Source organism: Aquila chrysaetos, chromosome 8, assembly GCF_900496995.4.
Source record: "Aquila chrysaetos chrysaetos chromosome 8, bAquChr1.4, whole genome shotgun sequence".
Classification (NCBI taxonomy): domain Eukaryota; kingdom Metazoa; phylum Chordata; class Aves; order Accipitriformes; family Accipitridae; genus Aquila; species Aquila chrysaetos.
This window is the reverse complement of record NC_044011.1, coordinates 38,998,446-39,016,732: the sequence shown is the minus strand read 5'-3', so window position 1 is coordinate 39,016,732 and position 18,287 is coordinate 38,998,446. Positions and strand designations below refer to the sequence as shown.

The 18,287-nt window shown below is 55.9% G+C and overlaps 1 protein-coding gene and 1 long non-coding RNA gene across 2 annotated transcripts in view; both read left to right on the top strand.

Annotated features, from left to right (window-relative positions):
* The window catches only part of ZBTB16 (zinc finger and BTB domain containing 16), a 64,841-nt gene that overhangs the window by 31,950 nt on the left and 14,604 nt on the right, over positions 1-18,287 (top strand). Inside the window, 2 exon segments of the mRNA XM_030023633.1 lie at positions 407-504; positions 9,614-9,700. Of these exon segments, the coding sequence (XP_029879493.1) occupies positions 407-504; positions 9,614-9,700 (185 nt within the window).
* LOC115345205 lies at positions 3,647-5,731 on the top strand. Its single transcript, XR_003924752.2, has 2 exons — positions 3,647-3,924; positions 4,166-5,731. It is a non-coding gene; the product is annotated as an uncharacterized LOC115345205 (long non-coding RNA).

Here is an 18,287-nt window from a genome sequence, read left to right as displayed (position 1 = left end):
TCTGGATGGAAGTTGGGATTTGGTTAGAAATGCATACAAACAACCTCTTAAATTTTTTTTTTTTTTTTTTTTTGGAGTACAGTACCTTTTTCAAAAGCGCTCGGTGCGTAGGGTAGGAGTTTGCCAACACATACTTTGCATTAACTCTAGAGTTCAGATTTATCGGGTTTATTAAAAGATTCTAACTAGTAACAATGACAAACATGACACGGGAGAAGGCAACCTCATCAGTCCTGGGGAGTCACCCGGGACCTCCCGTCCATGTCCTTCCTGTGGGGCTTCTCAAACCAGAACCAATTTCGAGCGATGTGTACGTTGCGTGAAATATCGGGAAGTTTCTCGGCCTTTTTTTGGACGACCTTCCCCCCGCACGCAGGAGGACTAACCCCTCTCTGTTCTCCCCTAGGAAGCTGCACAGCGGGATGAAGACTTACGGATGCGAGCTGTGCGGGAAGCGGTTCCTGGACAGCTTGCGGCTGCGAATGCACTTACTGGCTCACTCAGGTGGGTTGGGAGGGGGATGCTCAGGGCGGGCCGGGGGGATGCTCTCCGTGCCCACCCAGAGACGCTGCGGCCGCCTGGCTCGCGCGTCTCATCTAGAGGAGATGCGTGTGGAGCTGGCTGTACCCTTCCTAGGACAGCACATTGCAAACTTGTTCTCCAGTGCCCAGTAATTTGATTTATTTAAATTTGCTTTTTTGGAGGTTGTTTTCAGTTCCTTAATTGGGGAAATATTTTCCAGGCTAAGCAGCTCGGAATAACAAACTCTACGTACCATGCGGCTGCTTGTTGTCCAGCCCTGCCTGTAGCGTGAGCATCGCCTCCGCTTCGGCTCCTGCGCGCGTCCCGGCACCGTGTTCCTCATGCACAGGCGCCCGCCGCAGTTTCGTTAGCAAAACTGCTGCGGAATTAGGCGTTCTCCGCCTAATGAATCTAACCAGCAGGTTCACATGATGCAGGCCCTTTAATTAAATAGATAGGGAAGGGCTGGAACGCTGCGCTGGTGGGAAGGCTTGTGCTCTGCAAGTCAACGTAGGCTGATGTTCCTGTTGGGGCGTGCAGCCCCTTATACAGCTGGGGGTTTAATAGAAAAAAATTCAGGCGGCCACCAGAGCCCCTTGCTCGAACGCAGGTGGGAGCCCTCGTCCCACTCCTTTGAGGACAAATCTCTTGGGCTGGCAGGTACCACAGCCAAAGCTGTGCTTGCAGGTAGCTTTGCAAGGAAGCTGTATTATAGTTTATATTTTTTTATATATTTTTATCTATTCTTTTCCCCTATTGTCGTATTCCTTTTTTCCCACCGCCCCTCGTCCGCGCCAAGGGGCACAGGGCAGAGATATACCTTGCCCGTACCCGAGGGAGCAGCGCAGGGCTGCCTTCCCCACGCTCCTTCTGGCCAGGCGGCAGGTTCTGCTTTTCAGGGCATTGGAGCTGGCCCTGACCGACCCCATCCGCGCCCCACCACTTTTCAGGATGGGCACTGGCTCCCCAGGGTGCTGGCACGCAGTGGCAGGTTGCCGGGTCTGGTCCCCGGGATGCTGGCGTCCCCCCTGACCCTGGGGTGTCGGATGCTGGTCCCCGCTCCGGCGCTGGGACGCAGGATGCTGGTCCCCGGGATGCTGGTACCCCCCGGTGCTGGGGTGCAAGATGCTGGTCCGCCCCCGGCACTGGGACACGGGATGCTGGTCCCCGGGGTGCTGGCCCCCCCTGCTCCAGCGCTGGCGCGCGCGGCTCATGTTTATTATGGTCGCTTTGGCTCGCAGCCCGTCCCTGGCAGGCGGCCAGCTTTGTGGGTACAGTATGTACAGTGAACGCCGAGCCAAGCTTGTCATCGCGCGGGATTAATTTTTTTTTTTTTTTTTTTTTTTAAATCCGGCGAGGGCGGGGGGGGGGGGGGGAGAGCTCTGCCCGGCGCTCGCAAACAGCCGCCGCGAATTCCAGCGCTGTTATTTATTAAAGCAGGAGACCTTTGCACCTCTCCCCTCGCCTCCCCCCTCCGCCAGCCCGGGATGCAGTGAGGTAGTGCCGGGGCAGCGGCGCGAGGGCTTGTTTTCGGCACGGCGGCTCTCCAAAGGCGGCTTGCCTCCACGCCGATGGACGACGTGTTTAATCGGGAGTTTGCCCTGTGGGAGAGCATCACGGTGGGACGGCTCGTGCACCTCCAGCAAGCCCCCCTCCAGCAGCCCTCAATGCCAAAGGCAGCAAACGCTGGGTTTAATGGAGGTTCGCACCTCAAAATTCCCCATCCAAGCGTTTATGGGAGATACCTGATGGTAAAGGTGCATTTAAATTAAGGAACAAAGTGGGGACCGGCCCTGGGGGGGTTACGGTGCCCCCGCGACGCGGCGGGCACTCGGCCATGTTATCGCAGCAGCCTTGCAGGTGCAAGGTAAATACTCGGCTAAATGTTTACACTCCAATATAAAGCGTAAATATAAAGCCTTTAATGCCGTGCAAAGCCTTTCCCTACGTGCTGCCTGGCGCCGCCCGCTCCCAGCTGCAGACGATCTCTCAAAAACCGGTAAAGACGATCTCTTAAGAGTTGCCCCTCTTCCGGAAAAACGAATTGCCAGGGAAAGCGAAGTGGGAAACCCAGCTCGTCGGTGGGACGGTTGAGGGGCGCCATCAGTTCAACCCGGGGAGGCTGGTTGGGCACCCGCGCCGCAGCTGACACTCGGCGGGTGCCCTCGTTCGCGTCCTGGGGTGCCAGTGACCGAATCACCTGCTCTGAGTTGGGTTTATTCCCCAGGAGAGGAAGGAAAGCGGATTTCTGCCTTTCCCCCCCGCTTGCTTTGCCTCTCCGCCCGGCAGAAACGTCTGCCGTCGAGATGGCTGCCGTGGCCCTTCTCCGCTCGGGGCTGTGAACGGGGGCGAGCACCGATGGCACACGGCGATGCTCGTGGGCAGCACGCAGGCAGCACGGCCGCAGCCCCCTGCCCTGCTGGCCAGCGGCTTCCCTCCCCACCCAAACGCGCTCAGTTCATCCTGTGCCACCGGGGACGGGGAAGCACCCGGGTCCCCTTGGGTGACGGGACGGGCTGTGCTGGGGGAGCAGGGGGTGCTCGGGGAGCAGGATCCAACGCAGACCTGGGGGTGGTACCGTGGGCAGGAGGGAAGGGTACATCCCACCCCTCGCCTCCCCCCGGCCTGTTTTCAGGGGAGGGGGCTCCTTCCACTGCCATCCGCCTCTCTAACGAGCGTCACCCCTTCTCCCCCAGCGTGTTCAACGTTATCTCCCGCGGGCGCCGGGAGGTGATGCACCGGAGGCGGGGGTGACGGCGGCTCTGGCCCCCTTGCCCCCGGCCAGTACCCGCGGCGGCTCCCCGGGGAGGCCTCCGCCCCCCCCCCGCCCCGGCTGGCCGGCATCCCGCGCTCGGTCCCGGGTGATGTCAGCGGCCTGCCGGCAGGTCTGGATGTTCTGCCAGCGTTCCCGCGTTTATGATCATCCGCAGATGTGCATCCAAGAACACACTGTACCCACAGCAGAAATTAATGCAGGCTTGACTGCCGGCCAAGCCGCGCACACGGGGGAGAGGAAGAAAGAAAACAAAAACTGTTTAATGCTGTTTATAAATTATACACTGGCTGATGAAAAATACATTTCTCTCACCGCCCCCCCCCCCCCATCCTCTCTGCCTGGAGAGCCTGAGCTGAGACCAGAAGAATATGGTTTGCTTTTTAGCTCCTGTTTTGGCTGAGTTCCTGGACCCAGCCGCTGGGTCAGAGCCAGCTGCTTTCTCCCCCCCACCCTTACCTGATGAAATATATCAATTTTTCACCCGCCACCGCCTCTCCCCGCTCCCCTCCTTCAGCCACCCCTTGTGATTGAAGGTGGGGTGCGGAGCGAGGTGCCAGGACCCCTCGCCCCACGGCGCTCCCCCTACCAAAAGCATCCAATGTGCGTCCGTCTTGTTACCGCTAAATGTACGTGCCCATCGCTACCCACCCGCTTCCCCCAGCTTTCTGCTGGATGGGGGAAACTTCCCAAACTTCCCTCGAGGTCGTGGTGCTGGAGACCCCCTCTCCCAGGGCGGAGGGGCAGGGGTAAATGGGGCAAGAGCCCCTCCATCCTTCCCCATCCCTCCCCGCGCGCTCGCCAGCCATTTATGCGGCTTTTGTGTTGTTTTTTTTTTAATACCGCTAATGTTTATCATTTGCCCAACAGGCTTGACAGATTTTGTTTCCTGTCGAGCGGCACGGCTGTGAAGCCCCCCCGGTTGCCAAGGAGCCGCCTCCCCGCACCGTCACGGGCTGATTTGGTATTCCGCGCGGCGCCCCGCCGCATTTCTGTATGCAAGACAAAGTGTTTTGATGGAGGACGATTGCAGGAGTGTCTGGAGGCTGTTTGGAGTTTTATGGGCTGTGCAGTACGCTCCGTGCTCGCTCGCCGCGCGGGGCTGCCGGGGCTTTGGATGGGGTTTGTCGTTTTTTCCCCGCCGAGAGGAGGCTGCCGGAGAGAGCAGCACTCGCAGGGTGGAGGAAAAGGGGGAATTATGTAAGAACCTGCCTTTTTTTGCTCCTGAGCTAAAAATCTGGATTTTTTTTTTTATTTTATTTTATTTTTTTGTATGAAAATACCCGCTGCTCCACCCGTCGCCATGCGGCGTGGGAGTCGGTGGCGCCAGCTGGCGAAGGTTGGGCGACGATGTTGCCGGTGGCTCCCACCTTGCCCACCCCCAAGCCGCCACTCCATCATTCCAGGTGCTTTCCCAAGCCTCTCCAGGGTGGCCCGTGAGATGCCGCCGGAGCATCCTTCCCGCGAGAGCCGCCCGTCGTCCAGGCACGCTCGGGTGACACTCGTGGCACTCGGCCGGGAGAACCGCCGAAACCCCCCCGGGTCCCCCCGGCACTGCCCCCGCAGCTGTTCCCCCCTCCGAGCTGGGGAGGAAGGCAGGGGGTGATGGCGAAGGGGAGGGCACGGGCTGGGCTCGTCCTATCTGCTGGCTTAGGCTGGCGTTCGGCTCAGCAGTCCCTCCTTACCTTCTAAAGCCTGCGCCTCGCTTTTTTTCTTATATTCAATTATTGCCTTTTGCTGGCACTTTGGGGAAAAAAGGAGGCAAAGCCGTTTGCCTCTCTAAATCCAAGCCTGCTCTGCAGCTCCGTCTTTTTTTTGGCCTTTCTTGGGTTTCTCCGAGATATTTTTTTAGTGCAGAGATTTTCACAACTGTCTCTTCCACTTGGGTGAAACAGGGGAGAAGGGAAATAATGACAATAATAACAGCAATAATAAAAATCAAAAAGCAGCTTGATGTGGGCAAAAGAAGAAAACAAGAGAATGGGGTAGAGAACAGGCTAAATTTAAAATTGTAATTGGCTGACTTCCACAGGCTTGCGGGTGTTTTAATGACTCATAATAACTTCATTTAAAACCAGCTGAGCAGAAAATAGATTGGAGAGGAGCCTCAGGCCATTATGGATTTGTTTTTTTTTGACAAGCTCTGTTTTCGGCAGCCAGGAAGGCACTCGCGGAGGGCTCGGCTGCTTCGCTCTCCCCGAGTTGGTGGTCTGCCCGACAGAGATTGTATAGAAAGCAGGGCCGGCTCTTTTTTTTTTCCCTTTTTTTTTTTTCCCTGATTAAAAATAGATGCCTTGAGGTATTATTTTAGCATCACTGTGGTTTGGTGCTTTTTTTTTCTTTGCACTTTTGATGTGGTAAATGGAACATAAATAAAATTGTTTTTGAAATTACTGAATTAATTAGGTAGTAAAGCGACGACAGTGCATAAATTTACTCGGCAATTTTTTTTTAATCCATATTTTTCACCCCCTCTCTCCACCTTCTCGCCAATTACAGCCTGTTAATAATATATAATCCCAAATTTTTATTAATCTCCTGTGCTGGGGGAGGGAGGGGAATAGATGTTGCATCGTACCGGTGGGGCCGCCGTGCCGAAACCGCAGTGGGGAAGGGCCACGGCGTTGCTGCCGCCAGCCCGTCCTCCCCCACCACCCTCCTCCCCGCGTGGCCGCGGGAAATCACCCGTTTCCCATCTTTCTTCTCCTTTCCCCATCCTCCTCCTCCAGAGGATGCTCACGGCGCCTCTTTTTCCTTTTCCCTTATTTGTTCCTGGGCTACAGCCTGTATTTTCGGAGCACCTCTCCCCGCAGCCTCTTGGCCCCCAGCCCCATGAGAGTTTCTCTCGCAGCTGGGGACAGGGACATGGTGGTTTAGTACATTGTAAATTGAGTCGGGAAGGGGAAGGAGGCATCTGCTGTGCCGGTCCCCTCCACCGCGTGCCTCTGCAGGCAGAGGGGTGGGAAAGCGGAGCCGTCAAGCGGCCGAGGGGCTGCAGCCCCGCAATTAAGGGCAGGGCAGCAGCGCAGGCAGGCAGGCCAAGGAGCGGCGCTCGCAGCCGCTTTGGGATGTTTTACTACTTCCTATCATCCGAAGTGCTAAAGCTGGAGAGCCTGTTCCTCGTCCCCAGTAAAGTAATTAAAGTGAATGGGCGTTGGGAGGTACTATTGGGATGGTAGCGGCTAAAACTAGACGAGCTCTGTCTTCAGAGCCGCCTAGCTAAGCCTGGCTTGAGGGGAGGGAGCTGGCAGCCCGCGCCTGCGCCCGCCCGAGCTGAGCCCACGGGGATGCTCGCCGTGAGCCTTTCGGGCATCCCCTTTCCGAGACCTGCTTTAAACCCCGACAGTGCTGCCCGTCCTGGCCGGCATTGGGCCGTTCCCTCGCATTTCTTTTAGGGGAAATTCAATAAGCTTAGCCCTGCCCCTCCTTATTGCTTCGCTTCGGGGGCACCGCAGTCCCGGGCAGCGCTGACCTTGCCGAGGGGGGGATGTCGGGTGGCGATGACTGTGCAGATAGCGCTGGACGGAAAAAGCGGCGGCTCCTCGCCCGTTCGCGCCAGCCTCTCGCTGCAGGGACCTTTATTAGGCAGGAGCTATAAATTTGCTCGCACGGATATAAATGTACGGCGGGGAGGTTGATGCCAACTGCGAGGCTCGCGCCGAAACGCAGCTGATACTTGGCAGCACGCGGAGTCCCGTCCCGTCGGGAAGATCATCCGGAGATATCTATATGCTGTAGGCGATACGAGGTGCTCGCTAAAAATACCCTCCCCAAACTTGTGCGTACCTTCGGAGAGGCTAATCGTTTCTATGGCTGTCGTTTAAAGCACGGAAAAAAAGTGAGAGGTGGCGAAGAAAGCCCTGACACAGGCTCTGGATGGGCTGCTTTCAAATTCGTCCTGCTCCCTTTAATAACAAACATGGAGCCGTGGTGGTTTTTTTCTGAGCCCTGTTATAATAAGCTCAGATGTTGGATGACATTTTTCCCGGTGACTCACATAGTAAAATTAACCTTGAACTATTTACATATTCAATCGCCGCCCTCCCTCCTCCTCCTCCTCCTCCTCCCTCCTCCCCTCTCCGCGAGCGTGTGTACATTACAGGAATCCTGGCTCCGTATCAGTTTTTGTTTTGCTGATGAGAAAAAAAAAAAAAGAAAAAAATTCCCCCGCCTGGAGTACACATCTACTTGAGGGAAAGAACACGCAGTCCTGGCCTTTGGAAATTGGCAGGCGGCGTGCTGTTCCCGCGCTGATAAGAGGTACTGTAAATAAAACTGTACGGCAGCGCCTGCTGTAAAATGCCCCTCGTCTGTACTCATTGTTCTGACAGCTCCGGCTTTTTTTGGGTCCGCTGTTTTGGTACACGCTGTGCTTCCTTATGTAAGCGAGCGCGCCCAGCTCCTCCCGGCGTTCGCCCTGTTTATTTTCGCCTCGCCAGGAATTTTTTCTGTCCCCCCCCCCCCCCCCTCTCCGCCCGCCCCCCGGCCAGATGCTGGCCGCCTTCGCCTTTCCTCGCTGTGTCTCCGCAGGGCCGCTCTGCGGGCCCCCGCTGCCCCTCCGGCCCCGGCCGGGCCCACACTTGCCTCTCGGGGGGCGTGGGGCACCGGCCCGTGCGTCATCCCCCCTTGCCCCGTGCAGAAACGGGGGAAGAAAAAGCAAAGCCCGTGTTTGGCACGACCCTGGCACGCCCCAGCCCGTGGATGGGGTGAGCCCCCCGCTCCAAGCACAGCATTCCCCCCGGCGTCACCGGTGCATCGCAGCGGGGAGGGGGCAAGCGCCGGCAGGCTGCTCTGCCTGGGAAGGACCTGTTGCGGCGGTGGGCTGCTGTATCCTCGTGGATCGCGGTTCGCAGCGGTGGGGCCAGAAAAGCTTCGAGTGGAGACGGAGAGTCATTGCCTTGGCAACTGCCGGCTGCGCATCACCCGCGCCGGCATGCCGAGCGGAGGGCAGCCCGCGGCTGCTGCCCTATCGATCCCCGTCCCCCCGCCGCTCCGGCAGCTTCTTCCCGTCCCGGGCGCTCTTGGCGCCCTTTACGCCGCGCTCCTCTCCCCGCCCTGGGTGACAGGAGGGGACCGCCGGCAGCATCCGCGCCCGTGAGATACTCCGCATCCCCGAAAGCGCCCCGGGCATGCGCCCTTTCGGCCAGCAGCATGTGCAGGGGGAGCTGCCCCAGTGCCCCAAAGCCCTGGTTTTTGTACTGATCCCTTCGCGAGCGGCCGTGTGGCCCGTGCACACTGGGGTTGTTTTGAATGCAAACTTGACATCATGGCGAGGGTGGCGGAGAACAACGTATGCACAGTAAACAGGCAGACTGTCGTATTGATTAACAGATGAGACCTCTATTATCGATCAACGCTTGGCGAGAAAATTTATCACTTTTAATTTCGCCGCTGCCAAATATTTCTGCCTGCGAGCCAGCCGTTACTGAGACAATTTAAAGGCGAAGGAATTCTCTTTTTAATGCATCTCGTGATGCCTCCCTCTTTCCCCGTCACCTTTTCTGCGCACCTTTCTCCAAATCTCATCGTGTTGGGGGGCGGGGGGCTCAGGGAAGGGCGGGAAGGGGATGGGAGATGCTGCCTGGACCCCTGGAAACGGGCGGCACGGCATGCTGCGGAGCGATACCCCCCGCCTCGAAGGCTGCTCTGTTGCGCTCAGCTCCTCACAACAGATGAATCAAACCTCGAAATCTAAGAAATGGGTCCGCAGCTTTGTCCCAGCAGCAACGCTTCAGACGTGGTGTGTATCGCTAATCTCTTTGTATCTGGAAGTTACTTAGCTGCTGCTGGGCATCCTGTTTTTCTTCTCGTCCCGAACTAGCGGCACACGTTGATAGTGATTTTCTAAGAATTCCCCCCCAATACGACATCTATCTCCAAAAGTCGAAGACGCCTCTGAGCTTCTCGCTCAATCGCACCGTTTCGGCCACATCTCTGACCAGATGCATCCTCGGGTACCGGCAACGGCGGCTGCGACGGGAAGGGGCAGGAAACCAATTACAATTAGATCGGTTACAACGCTAATGAAACGCATTGACGTTTAATGATTTTTTTTTTTGTAAAAAAAAAACCCAAATATTTAATTTCTTCCTGGCAAGCAACTCTTTATTGTGCATTGTGCTGTTATGTGCAAGGAGTGGGACCACGGGGTTAAGCAAGGCGCTGCTTTTTGCGGCTCTGCTGGGGATTTAAAATACGAAACCCCTCCATTGCACAGGCCCGGCAGTTTGAACGATGGCAGTGGCCCCAGCCACATCCCCCACGCAGGTTTGGGCGGGCATCCCTCAAATAACCCTCCTCTCCCCTTTCTCTCCCCAGCGGGCGCCAAAGCCCTGGTGTGCGATCAGTGCGGCGCCCAGTTCTCGAAGGAAGACGCCCTGGAGACGCACAGGCAGACGCACACCGGTATGTGGCCCTCCCTTTTCGTCCTTCACTTAGGCGTGAGTTTAATATTTCGGCTGCCTTTGTAACCTTTTGCCCAATGGAGAGCTTAACCCTTTGTGGTTCCTGCTTCCGGCCTGCCCAGGTCCATTTCTTGACTTTAATTTGATTAAGGTAAGTTGGCTGCATTTTCTGCTGAACTCTTAATTGGAAACGGTTTTGTACTTGTGTTGAAATCTGCGTGTGGCGTTTGCAAGGGAAACCTCCCCAAATGGCTTTTGGTTTTGGGTATTTGCTGCTGACTTAGTTTGGTCTGGTTTTGCTGAGCTTGTAACGGTGCTGTTGGTGGAAGGAGGAGCACAACCTGTCTCTGTGGTTAAACCGAGCATCCTTGCACCGCTCACTGGTCACCCTTGGTTTCTCAAGCCACAGGCAACAAAGTTTGACCAGCGTGACGGCACTTGGCTACCGTTCGGGTTTAAGAGAAGCTTCCCAATGGATAAATACTCTTCTCAGGAGCGTTCGGCTGCTCGGGAGCCTACGAGTGATGAGTTACGAATCAGCCCATGCTGATAGGTCTGTTGCCGTTTTTCAGACCATTAATAGGAACAAACACGTTGCGTCTGGAGCACTGGGGAGGTTTTGTCGCGCTCCCGCAAGGTGGGTGCACGGCTGCGAGCGTCTGCTGGATGATAGGGCTGTGCAGCGGATGTGCAGCTGCTCGTAGGAAAGGATGCTCCGGGACCCAGGACCTGAGGATGGGGCTTCGGGGAGGGCTGGACCCAGCTGTGCACGGAAAACCTCTTTCCCCTGTGCTCATACAGGTTTAAAACCCCGACTGGAGTGGGTGCCATGGGCGAGCCTTGCCTGGCTCTGCTGCTCAGCCAATTAATTCAGTGGCTTGGTGCCCGTGCTTTGCAGGAGCAAGGTAGCCCCAGCTCCTCTTCCACTAAACGTGGGTATGAGGCACTGGTTCACACAGCGCCGTGGCGTTTATTGCTCAGCGTTAACGTATGCACGTGGGAAACGATGGCGCAGCAAATGCGAGGTAATTTGTTCCCTGTGCGAGCAAAACATCGGCCCTTTCCAAACAGCTCTCAGCAGTTGGCTTCTGCCACGTTTCTGCTACTGCGCTTCCCAGTCCTTCGGCGTAGCCGCCGTCAGGGAGCACAAGGAGCTCTTTATGCATCTTGCAAAGGCCGCCTTGCCCAGGAAGGGTTTGCTACGGGGCATGGGGGAATTCACGGCCGGGCGGTCCCAGGTGGAGCCTTTCAAACCCCCAAAACCAGGCTGGAGCAGGGCAAAGCACCCGCTCCTCCCCGTGCTATATCGGGAGCAGTTTAACTGAGCACAGGCTCGTCTTTCAGTGCTGAAAACCCTCATAAATGCCACTGATGGCTGAGTTTGCACTCAGAAGTGGTAAGGCGGCTGGGCTGGCACAGAGAGCCCAGCCGGCTTCACACCGGGGGTTTGGGGACCGACTGGCGATGCAAAGTGCTGTGTCACCGGGCGGGAATAGCTCCGGCCGTCATCTGATCTGGGAGCTGTGCTGGCCGAGCACCAGTTCGTAAATTGTAAAGTAATTGCCCCCCTTATCCAGAGTCATACGGCTGGAGGCTGCGCTTTGCAGTTCAGGGTCTTTTTAAAAACCATGTGTGCTGTAGGTTAAGGAGGAGGAAAAGGCTATGATGGGGCAGCCAGCAAGCCAAAGGGACTGACTTTGCTCAGGGATGAGCGACCCAAGCCCAGGCAGGGAGTTAAAGGCGGCCGAGCAAACAGCAGCTAGCTCCCCATTTCCTTATATTTCCCGGAGCTGTTGAACATCCTGGGCCGGTCAGAGGGAGCCCGGCTCCCCTCAGTACCCAGGGCTCCAGAACCCTGGGTGTGACATGGGGAGCGGGTGCTGTTGAGCAGCTCTTTAATGACGCCCGCACCCAAAACCGTCCCACAGATGCAGAGCAGCTACATGGTTTTGCTAACGACCTTGATGCTTCTGCGGGGATTAAAGCCCCTTTGGTTGCTGAAACCTGGGGGCTGGACCATGCCAAAGCTCAAAGGGCAACAGGAAAACGGAGCGCAGGGGACGCGGTGACCCAAGCGGAGCGGGTTTATCATCGCCACCTCCAGCTGTAAACACAGGCAGCTCGGTTACGTGGCGGAGAGGGGCTGGATGGCCAGGGCGGACGAAATGAATCGCTTCCTCTCCTCGGGTGGCACGCAGAGAGCTCTGTCTTGGCACGGAAAGCATCCCTCCCTCGACCTCGCTATAATTAACCCCGTTCCCAAATAACGGCATCTCCCAGAGCGGGTTTTTCTTGGGGGCGTCCTCCCTTTGCCCTTAACGGCACGTTAGTTGGCAAAAGACCTTCCAACCTCCCAGGCAAAAAAATAGCCCTTTTTGGTAGAGATGCGGGTAGATTCCTTCAAGGACGGCATCAAAAACCAAGCAGGGTGCATCTGGTAGAGGCCGGCCAAATGTACCCACTTTGCTCAAAAACACGGTGTTTAGGAGAGGATGCGGGACCTATCTGCAAACAGTCGCTGCTTGTCCAGATGACCTGCAGCTGCAGAGCGCTTTTTTTTTGCAGCGGATGGCCAAGATAAAGGGTTCTCAGGGTTTCTTTTCAGCATAGGGGCCTGTTTTCTCGGGTGAACAGTCAGGATCCAGGATCCCCTTTATCTCACTTATTTTTTTTTCCCATTGCCCTCACTGCCCCTCCGAATGGCAGTGCGAAATAGGAAGCCAGCCTGTTGTACATGTGCTGCAACAAACGCTGTCCGTGTCCTACAGCAGAAAACCTACGCCCTGCTTTCTGAGGCAAGGCAAAAAATAAGGATCAAGAAAGGAAAAATAGTTTCTGCTTGTAAGCACAGAGCTGGCTATGTGCTGCGTACAGCCCCATCGACGCGGGACTGAGACGCCCTCTCCGGGTGTTCGCTGTCCTTGGCCCCCGTCCCGCGGCAATAGGAAAAGCAGCAACTGTTTTGGCTCATCTTCCAGCAGCACAAGCTTGGTGCCACACCAGGGGGAGAGCGTGGAAAATTCCTTACCCTTCTCCTAAAATGTAGAGGAAAAAACAAAATGCATTGAGAAGACAGCCTGAGTACCCCCAGCAAGCGCCAGTGGGGCTCGGGATGCTCGCACGGCTGGTGTTCGTGCTAATGGGGTTCGGGCTCACCGCCGACTTTTATAAATATCAGAGGTGACTCGTCTAAAGTTTCCTCCCGTGTGCCAAGGCAATTAACGCGCGCGAGGTTGTACGCGCTGGGCGGCCGGTGTCAGTCAGCGGGCCAGCACAGACTTACTCCTGACCCAATTTCACGTGGGCATGCTCGACACCTAATATAGAATGTATTTGCTTTGGCACGTAGTTGGCTCTTTGATTTGTGGGGTCAGCGTGCCCCCGGCCGCTCTGTGGAGGATGCCTGGGAGCCTTCGCCCTCCCCTGCCCGTGTTGCCTGCCCGCACCCCCTGCCTACATCCCTCGCATCCCCCCGGCTGGGGATGCCGGCACTGGGACACAAGGAGCAGAAAAGAGTTCATAAAACCAATGTGTAACTGAAAATTGAAAAGCTATAAATCTTCACCCCCCCCCCCCTTTTTTTTGTCTTTTTTTTGTTGTTGCTGGGATGTTGGTAGCGTTTTGATTTAATAGTTGGCCAAACACAAGGGTCTATTTTATTCAGAGTTTACAGGCCTCAGGGCTGTTATTCCTCCAAATTTAATAGCATTGAAATTGCAGGGTTGGCGATAATTTGCCTATCACTTTCTGCTCTCCCATTGATGTTTATTGTCAGCGGGATGGAATCTCAATCCGATTCACTTAGATAACATGTCTGTTAAACATTTAGATAATTGTGCCATCATTAACTTGTCACATTATTTTAGAGATTCAAAACAGTCGTGCGGTATAACCAGAGGTACAAAGGGAGAAAAATCCGGCGCATGAGAGCAAGAACCCGGGAGACGAGGCGTTGGTGGCGGTGGGATGCCCCCACGCTGGGTCCTATGGAAAGTGTCGCTCAGTGGCTGCTCGGGAAGCTCAGCCTTCCTCTCTGTCTTGGCAGGGCTTTAACCACTTTTTTCCCCCCATAAAAATTTCTGCTCCCGTTCTAAACGCACACTGAGGTACACAGTGATTTTTTTTTTCTTACTTTTTTTTTTAAAATGCCAGAGCACTTGGCATTTTTCTGTGGAAGAGCATCCCAGCGACCCCGTTATTGGCTTGGGTTTGCAAGGGGGATGCATGGGAGCCTGGAGGAGGTGCAGGGGGGGACCGCACCAGAGCTGCGCTGTCACACGGGCACGCGCCGTCTCTGCTCTTGGCAAATATACATTTAGTCCACTTGATTACCAATTTGTCTTATCTCCTTTTCTTCGCTTCACTTTCTCTGCCTCAAAATGGTACCCATCTAAAAAATACCAGTGACGCTATAGACGTACGTCATGCGATTTTTTTCGGTGTTGGAAATGAAGGATTTTGAGCAAGCGGAACATAACACGCAAGTTTGCCTTACGCTCAGTGCGGTGCCACGAGCCAAGGGCGAGCCGGCTCTCCGCCAGAATGCTTCTCTGACTCCGCCGACAGCTGGGGGTTGCCTTGGTGGTGGCACTTGCCGCCAACAGCTGTCTGCAACGTCCATGCTTCGGCAGCGGGCGACTTGGTTTCGGGGGTTGCAATTCTTGACTCATCTCGCTGCATCCTCTCCCACGGCTTGATCGGAGCGCTGCCCAGCTGCGAGCCGCCAGCACGCTTCCTCACCGAATCCAACCCGACGTCTTCCCAGGCTGCCTGTGACTTTCTATTACCGTTTCACGGGACTCCTGAGAGTTTTCAGAGAGCAGCTCGATGAGGCTTCTGGGGGAAATACTGCCGGATAGCATTTTTCTCCATAGCTAGAGATAATGCACTGTAGTATTAAGTACGCTTAGAGGTAATTATCACTCCCCCAGTTCTCGCTTCGGTTCCACGGTCCTGGCTGGGGGAGGGAGCACAGGCGACGCTGTGCGGTGACGCCCAGATGATGCTTTGCAGATTTTCTGTTGGATTCGAGTGTGAATTTTGGATGCTCAGGTATGGAAGTGCTGGGAAAGCCCCTGTGCGCTCCTCCGGCATGGTGCCGTGCCCTAACGCTTCTGCCAGAGGCTGTGAGCAGCAGATGCGGGGCTGAGATGGGCTTTGGTTCGGGTGCTGGGATCACCGTTCATCTTGAGGAGGCAGGAGTGCCCCGTGATGCACCAGAACAGAGGAAATCGGTGCTGGCTTCAAACCATGACTCCTGAGCTTAGGAAGCAAATCTGGTTAACCGTTGCACAAGGAGAGTGTAAAGACATTTTTTCTGGCACCTTCAAATGCTGGCAGTGCCCAGTGGGAATCCTTAGCCAAGCTGGGAGAATTGGATTTGGGGTTGGGGGAGCTGCTGCCAGAGGCACCTCCGGGGCTTTATGGCTTCAGTAGCAACTGAAAATGCAAAAAGCCGACGGCAAAGATGCTTTCGTGGCTGCTGTGACATTTTTGGGTACAGGCATCCGACTGGAGCCAGCTGTGCCATGCGCAGGCACAGCATCTTTTGTGCGGCATCGCCCATAAACATATTTAAAAGAACCTTGGAAAACATAACTCCGTGCTTAATTTTGGCTGCTTGACAGGGAGCGGGACTCGGTCCCTCCGACCTTTGGCTGTGGCAGAACGAAACAAAAATGATGAGCTGAGGAAGGGCGAAACAGCAATCCGAACACATGCAAAATGCAAAGCCTTGAGTTTTTTAAATAGCCTCGTGGCCAAGTTTGGACTTGAAGGCCTGAACACGGTACAACCGGAGGGAAGGACAAGCAGGCGTGTTCAGCTAGCGCCCGTCGCCTCTCCTGTGCTTCCCAGCTTGTAGCCCGAGCGCTCTTCCCATGCAAGCCGGCATCTTCAAAGGAAAGTGGGTTTCTTTCTATAAAAACGAGGGCTGGGACAGTTCACGCTTCCTTTCGGAAGCCTCCGTCGTTTGGGAGTGTAATTCATGGTGCAGGCAGCCGTGCTGCCTCTGCCGGGTTGCCCCCTGCCACCTCCGAGCACGGCGTGCGGCCGCAGCGTGCCGGGAGCTCACCGGCAAGCGCGCGGAGTGGGGGCGGCGGCTCGTTAGCACCGGCCCTGGCCAGGCGGTGTGTGCCGCCGGCCCCGGCTTCGGCAGGGTCTCGGGGCGGCAGGTCCTGGGGGGCTCAGCACAGAGCCCCTTTGTCTGACAGTAATGTCCTGTGACAGCACTTGAAATCTGAGTCCCGGCGCGCATTCCTGGAACCGGGAATCTCCCTGCCTCCCGAGCCGTGGCTGCTTTTTCCACCTTTACAGCAAGCGGCAGGAAGAATTCCCCGCACTTCAAGGTGGGCTCAGTCGGGAAGCGCAATGAGGTCAGGCTTCGTGCGAACAGGCAGATTCGCCAAAAACAAGCCCGGAGATGGAAACGTGGCAGACGCACGCGGCCGCGGCCAAAACCAGCGGCCAATGGTCGGCCTTTAATTTTCCTGTGCAAATACTATTTAAAGCGCGATGAGAAAAGCCCTCTCGCTAAGCTACGGAGAAATCTTTCTTGTCCTTTAATTCTAGATGAAGGGGATTAGTGTGAACATATTTAACCTCTGACCCGCGGACAAAAGCATTATCAAATTTAGTTGCCGAGTGGCTCCCCATTTAACCGAACCAGCGCAGTATCTCAGCAAATTTTTTTTTTTTCTTTCCTCCCTTGAAAGCTCTAACAGCCATTGTTGCCCCTGGAGCACGGGGGGACTTGGCAGCCCTCTGCTCGCCTTCAAGATGCTTGTCAGAGCCCCCGTAAGGGAAACCAGCGTGGTACGGTCTCTGCTAGAACCTGCGAAGGCTTCAAAAAGCAAGTGAACCCCCCCCAAAAAAAGCTGAGCTTTCTCTAGATGGGGCTGGTTTCTTCCCGGTTTCTGCACACCCGCCTCGGCCCCAGCCACGCACCCGCCTGTGATGGCTTGGAGGATGCTCGGCCGTCGCTCTGGAGCACAAAGAGATGCCTCTGTACCCCTTTGCTCCTCATTTTGCTCTGGAGCAGGCAAGAAAATGCACTCCTGGCTATCGCGCTCTCGGGCGAGCCTGGGGATGCTCGGCGCTGCCGTGCCGGGGCTTTATAAAATAGGGATGAAACGTGGGCGAGGAGGCGGCCGGGCTCTCCTGGTCCGGTGGAGGAATGCCGAGAGGGGCCTCCCGTCAGGAGCCGGTGTCCGTTTACAGTGCATCTCTCATAAACCCGGCGGCGGGGGCGAGGGCAGGGGGACCGGCCCTCCTGGTATGTGATTGATTATCTGGTATTTATGCCATTGAGGACTTTTCAGCGGCTCGGGGTCAGGGGGTCATCTCATGTGTCTTGCTGCAAATCCGCTTCCTTTTGTACAGTGCGGGCTGGGTGAGCAGACACACAAAAACAGCTTTTTCTTTTCCTTGGGAAAAAGGGGAGGGGGGCGGGCTGGTGTCAATGAATTTTTTTTTTCAGCCTTTCCTGAATAGTGTCCTTTTTAATTCCAAAGAACTTTTAATTAAAAGTAGCAGGAAAGTTCATCTCGACAAGGTTTAACTTACCTTAGCAGTTACTTTTGTCCCCCGGGATTCGCGTCTCCCCGCTTTACAAAAAAAAAAAAAACCCACAAGAAATGGGGGAGAGGCTGCTCTCGGTACCCTTTTGCGTCTCCACGGGTTTACCAAGAGGGCCTTTTCATCTTTTCTCTTTTTTTTTTTTAATGATGGGGGTGCAGGAATAATAAGCGGATGCTGCGAATCCCGGCTTTGTGCCTCGTGGCAGCCGGTCGCTCCACTGGCCGTACTCTGCCGGGGATGGCTGCCCACACCACCAAAAGGGTCGTTTCGTCGGCCAGGACCCGAACCGGGGCTCCCCAGCATCTCCACGGGGCCGGAGGATGCCAGGGTGGTACCACCCCAGCCGGGAGAGATCCAGGAGCGGCACGGGTGGGCGACAGGCAGGCGCTGCTCTGTGCCGGGTGGGATGACGGCGATGGTGCTGAGGGCGGTGGTGATGCTGATGGTGGCCGTGGTCACAGCGGTCTCCCGTGGGGTGGGATGCTGCAGCCCCGTAGGCGAGTGCAGGGGCACCACGGAGGGCAGTTCGTAACACCCCTGACCACGGACGTCGTCTGCTGTCCCCTAAAACCCTCCTGGCAGGGCAAAGCACACACCCACCACGATGTGCTGGTTGGCAAACACTCATGGTGGAGGATCGTTGGCCAAAAAGACCCTGGGGGTGGCTCTCAGAGGACCAGAAACACTGGGTGAGGGTTTTATCTCCTTGCTGAAGCTCTTTGTTTAAAGGCGGAGCGGTTTCTAACACAGTAGTTTAACTATCGTTTGGAACACAGTGGGAAAAATACGCTAGGTTTTCGACAGAAAGTCATTATTTTTTCAGCTGGTTTCACTCCAAATTCCGACCAGGAAGAGGAAAGCTGGGAAGCCGGCACAGTGACGACGACTAAGCGGGTAGATGACAGCTTCCTTTCTGATGTGGTGGCCAGAAACACCGCCACAATTTGCCTCCGGTTGCCCTAGGGAAATGCTTGTCCTCGGGAAGGGCAGGGATGGTTCTGCAACATGCG